The 5,657-nt window shown below is 49.8% G+C and overlaps 1 protein-coding gene across 1 annotated transcript in view; it reads left to right on the forward strand.

Annotated features, from left to right (window-relative positions):
• Positions 1-2,705, forward strand: part of TMEM218 (transmembrane protein 218) — a 3,339-nt gene extending 634 nt beyond the window's left edge. Inside the window, exon 3 of the mRNA XM_085318149.1 lies at positions 1,512-2,705. Within this exon, the coding sequence (XP_085174275.1) occupies positions 1,512-1,705 (194 nt within the window). The 3' untranslated portion in view covers positions 1,706-2,705. The remainder of the gene's footprint in view (positions 1-1,511) is intronic.
• The last annotated feature ends 2,952 nt before the right edge of the window (positions 2,706-5,657 follow it).

Consider the following 5,657-nt stretch of genomic DNA (forward strand, 5'->3'; position numbering starts at 1 on the left):
CGTTACCTCAGGGAGGTCCTAACGGTCAGGGGAGGGGGACACGTTACCTCAGAGAGGTCCTAACGGTCGGGGCGGGGGGAGGGAGGATGTGTCCACCTTAGGGAGGTCCCTAGCTGTCATAGGGGTGGACATGTTACCTCAGGGAGGTCCCCAATGGTCACGGGGGTGGATTGTACCTCAGGGTGGTCCCCAGCAGTCCCCAGGGACATCCGGAGGCCCCAGGGACAGCCATTTCCCAGGGGATGTCCCCAACCACCCTCAGGGGACAGGCTGTTCCCTCACAGATGTCCCCGACAGCCACTCTGCTGATGGTGGTCACCTCATGGGCATCCCCAGCGGCTGCCCCAAGGCCCCGGGGACAGGCCCGCACCTCCGTGCAGGGCGTCCCTCCTTGCTCCGGTTTTGCTTGACTCCATTTTTGCTGCTTTTCTCCTTTTCCAAGCAGGAGCGCAAGAGGTGGACGATGGCCAGGCCCTTCGCCATGGCTTCCCAACCAYGTTTAACCCGTGCGTCCTCCTGCGGCCACTGTGGCTCTTTGGTCTCTTGAGGCTCCTGCTCTGCTCCCGCTTGCTTAGTAGAGATTTTTTTTTTTTGGTTGTTACATTCTGTAACAAARCCCCTCGCTTCCATGCCACAATCCATTGGTTTTCTAATTCAGCCCCTTCGCTTTCCTCATCCTCCCCGCACATTCTGTTTTGAAGCCTGTTAACTGCTCTTTCAGCACTTGCAGGTTTAGCTGCCGTCCTCGTTTTCCTTAACCATTTGGGTTACGAATACATCAAGTTTTATATCATTTTTTTTAACATCATTTTATTTTTAGGTGCAGTTTCCTCCGCTCTCTTATTAATGCGTGGAGGAATATTACTCTATTTATAGCTTATATGGTACTAATTGACACCAATCAGTGCCTAGAAAAGTCCTTATTTTTGTATTTTCTCCTGCTTGGGTGTGAATTGCTTGCGTAAATGTTGGCATCAAGATGAAGGGCCGCCAAGGAAGCCTCTGCATCTGGTAGGCCAACAGAAACCGGAAGGTTATTTATTTTTATTTTTTTTAAGCGTCTTCAGTTGGACTAGACCTGTCCTGATTATTAATAAAACATGATTAGGGCTCTCTGCACCGAAACTCTGCTAATTGGCTAATTAAAAAGTGAAACGGGGTGAAGGAATGAACAAATCGCACACAGGAGACTTTTTGCTGTAGCAGCACCAAGGCTGAGCTTGTGCTAATGCATTTTGTCAAACCAAGCCAGGGGTAAGCAAAGCTCTGGAGTCGTCTCGGGAGCCAAGAGGACAATTTCATAACCGGCTGCTTTTCAGTTGGCTTCTCTTATTATGTCCCTCTTGCCTTGCCTCACAGTATGTATCTTTTTTTTCTTTTTAATCATCTTTTTTTTTTCCTCCTCCTTTTTCCCTTCTTTCTGAAAATAAAAAATTATGCAGCTCCTTTCRGGGCAAAAGTGCACGGGGGCGTCCTCAGGAGTTTGGCAGCCAGTAGTCCGCTGCAGGTTTAGACTCCRGCCCCCGGAGCAGACCTGTGTCGTAACCTGTGTGGTTTCTGCTCTCCGCAGATCGTGGACACCTTCTTCATCGGCCGCTACGTCCTCCTTGCCATCCTCATTCTGGTCTTTCTCGGAAGCCTCTTCCTGATCCTGGTTTACCACATCGCCGAGCCGGTGTAYGCCAAACCGCTCCGTCCCAGCTAGCRGCATTGCCAGGGAGCAGCTGCCACRYGCCGGCWYGGGCACTGCGTCGCCAGGTGGCATCCGGAGAGGTCTTCGCATCGCTCTCCTGACACTCTGGGGAATTCGTAGCCATTTCCRGAAGCTGGAGATGGGTGAGGCAGCGCGTGCGTGCTTGAGATCAGGTAATCATTCAGAAATGCTGGTGCCTCTCACAGAATTGCGGCTGCGTCCTCGCAGAGATGACCTTGCTGGTGCCACCCATCATGGATTTGTACTGTTTATTCGTATGAGCGCTCCTGCAACATCCTCAGTAGGAATTTGCTTTCTTTTGTACCTATATTTTCCACATATACATTCTGTAAAGAGATGGGAATCTGTCACAGGGATGGAAGGATATCAGATAGAGCCAAACAGCTGTAGAATAGAAGTGGGATGAGAAACTTTTCCAGCATGAGATTTCAGTAGTTCCAGGTGGCGACCAGCTGCGGAGAGCTACACAGAATGCTCTTCTAAATTTTTCTCTGTTTTTAGCTAAAATGGGGAAATGCCAAAGATAAAAAGGGAACTGAAATCAAAGATCCAGCCATGTCTGTTTGAACGCCTGGTATTCGAAGTTTCGGTTGGTTTTCATTGATGTTCTCTCTGCTCCTTCTGACCTTTTAATAATTTTAAGCAACCGAGGGATTTTTTTCCCCCTTTTGGTAGCAGAGTAAATCCTCGAGAGGAGGAAATGCCACATTCATGGCAATAAAACAGGAAGGCGAACAGGAGCTTCTCCTAAAGCTGAATGCTTCTGGTTTTCAGAGCTTAGAAAGAGCCAGTGAGGCAAGCAAAGTGTGGYGCTCTGCATGCTGCCAAGGTCTTTTTAACCTCTCTTTTTCTGGGCACAGGAGAAATAAAATCCATGGACTTCTTTGTACTACACTTGATTTAATGAGCTGTACTGAGCGGATCCACAAGGATTGGTTTGTTATCCCTCCTTTTTCATGTAAGCTTAAGACTAATAAAGCTCGCTAAGAAACCCCTGACTTAGCCCTTTTTTATTCTCCAGGAATGTCATTTTTTGTAGCCTTGTGGTGATGGCGTCACCATAAAGCACAGAAGGACCTTCCTCTTTTCCCATGGTGATCACGTTTTGGGAAAAATTTGCTCCTCTGTTGTCTCTGTAATTGGCACAGCTCAGCCTTCACGCTCTCYGGACGAACGAGCCGAACGATCTTAGTTCATTCGGTCGGGGATTTGAAACGGGGGAAGTAATSCCCCTCCGAAATCAGAGGATCGGGAGCACTACGTGCCCTGTCGAACAAAACTCCAGCTCCTTTTTTTTTTCCCTCCATCTTACCAACAACGCAAAGCTTTAGAGGGAGCAAAGGAGTAACATTCAAAATAACCTGTTTCGCCTTTAAAGGTCGAGCGGGCAACAGATATTGCTGCGAGAATACGGCGAAGTTCAGCCGTGCAGGAGCGGGCCTGAGCTGCGTTCGGGGGCAATATCGCCAAAAGACCGAGGGCGAAAATCTCATAGCTCAATATTGATTTTTTTTTTCCTCCTCCTCCCCCCGCCACTTACTTTAGAGCTTTTACCTTTTCTCATTTTGAACTTGAGATGCTCAACAACAAATAAAAGAAATGGCTGGGTCTTTCGATTCCTCTCCTGACAGTTCTGAAATGTGCTACCAGGACATTAAAAGATGAATAAGCCAAAGCTCCCAGGCTTGAAAACGGTATGGCCCTGCGGAAAAAGGCCCCTGCACGCAGCCAGAGAAAAATGGGAGTATTTTTCAAAAACTAAAAGTGCTGTACTTTTTTTTTTGGAGGGGGGGGGGCTCATAAACGCTCCTCCTAAAGCTGATGTCCAAGGGATTTGAACGAGTGCGTTAAGGAACGCGCCGAGCGTTTATGCAATACAAGCGCGTCGGGTCTCTCGGTGATTTCAAAGTCCCGCCCGGAACAAAATTCATCTTTAATTCAGCATCTTAGCAAAGTTTCTGTGCGTACCACTAGCCTCACAGCTCGCTTCCAGCTGGAAAGGCTGGAAAAGAATTCTGGGAATGAGGAGGGAGGAGGGGAGAGAGGAGAAAAAAAAAAACTCTGCTTTTGGGGCTCTGTTGAAAATCCCCATAATGGAACGGGAGTGAGCTTGTTTTTCTGGGGACCAAACAAAGGAGTCACCGTGYGTGGGGGATTAACACAGCAAAGGTTGGCAGGGTGGGTGCTGTGCATAGGAAAAAAAGTAGAAATCAGGGAGAGAAAAAGAAAAAAAGTCATTTCTAGCTTCACCCCTACCCACCTTTTCGCCCCACCAGCAGCAGGGATCGAGCGACTGGATGAACTCAACCCTCTGCACCTATTTATTTACTTTGGGCACAGGCACGCAGCCCTGCTTCCCCCACAGGAGAGCTTTCCAGACAGCTCCTGTTTACTTTTCGCAACGGAAGACCACGTCAAGGAATCGGTATGAAACGAAGCTGCTTTCCCACCAGCCCTGAGCAGCAGCTTTGCTTTTCTTTTTTTTTTTCCCTTTCTTTTTTCTTTGAGGGGCAAAATTTCAYAGCCGTTCGTTCCCCTGCCCTCACCCTTTCAGCTCTTGGAGGAGGCTCTCGCTGGCACTTCTGCCTCTATCTCTGATATTTTTTTTTTCTTTACAGTTAAACCAAACGCAGCAGGTGAGCRGTTTGGAGTTAAATCCCAACCTTTAGTCACCGGTGAAGATGCTCTGGGCCTGGCGGATGTTACGGCTGGGCTGCCAGATGCCAGCTCCGGCCTGGCTGTATCCCACCGTTGTGAAATCCTACGGAGCCAGCCGGGACGAGAGGCTCCTCGTCACGATTTAAGGGCCTCGAACGCCACCGGCGATTCCTCGCGTCCGTCTGCTGTCACGCTCCACCGACGCTTAATTGCCCTCCTCGGTAAGAGCCGGCCTCGGATTTCCACCTGGATTCTGCTGACTTCAGCTTCCTCCTCTCGAATCCCACTTTGCCTTTTGCTGCTAATTAAAAAAAAAAGAAAAAAAAAAAAACATTGGCACCCGCCGGCTGCTCCTCGCGTGGGTTGTGACGGCCCCGGCCTGGCCCCCRAAACGTGCCCGTGACAACAGGTACCTTCGAGCCCTTTCTGCTGTCCCCACGGTACCAGAAAAATGGGAGGAGGGGGGAAAAAACAGCCAAAACRGCATTGCCAGTGCTTGCTGCTGCAAGAGGCTCCTCTCCCCAGAACAGCCCCTCTTCAAAACACCTGAAAACCCAAGGATTAAGCAGCTCCGTGCAATTCGACCCCTTTAATTAGCTGCCGTCTTTAATTAGCCCGTCGGGAGAAGCGGCAATGGAAAAAGCCAGGGAATCGGCCCAGACACACCTGGGTTTTTCCTGGAAAGCGGAAAGAAACCATCTCCCTGATCCCCTTCCCTACCAAGGTGCTGCTAAACAAGGATCTTCTCCTAATTTTCCTGGGGAAAAAAGGCAACAAAGAGGCCATGAAGGCTTTTCCCTGCCTCCCTATCCAACCTCAGAAATCTCAGCGCGGGGGGGGGGGGGGGAGGATTTCGGCACTCGGAGCATTTTTGTCAGCACTGTTTAAAACGGGTGCCGGAGCCGGCAGCCGAGTCGCCTCGGACTTGCCAAAAGCGTGAGTCAGCCCCGGCCTGAAGAAATCCGTCCTGGAAAAACTGTGAGATGCTAAAAGCTGGGGCAGGAGGTGGAAAGGAGAGGGGGGAAAAAAAGAAAAAAAGGAAGAAAACCTGACTCGCTCTTGCAATGAGCTCCCRCAGGCATCAACTCTCGCAGGATTTTTGCTTTAAAAATGTATTCTGAGACCTTGTCTTCTTCCTCTTCCTCGAAAAGGGGAAGATTTTGCCTTCAAAACATTGGGTTTGGGGCCGTTGCCGGAGCCGCCCCCCACCCGCCCCGCCAGCTCCATCAGGGTTTGCCACGACTGGATTTTCTCCTCCTATGGGAAAGGAGAAATTTGGGATTTT

The sequence above is a fragment of the Rhea americana genome, unplaced genomic scaffold (assembly GCF_003343005.1).
Source record: "Rhea americana isolate MKP2758 unplaced genomic scaffold, rheAme1 scaffold_522, whole genome shotgun sequence".
Classification (NCBI taxonomy): Eukaryota; Metazoa; Chordata; class Aves; order Rheiformes; family Rheidae; genus Rhea; species Rhea americana.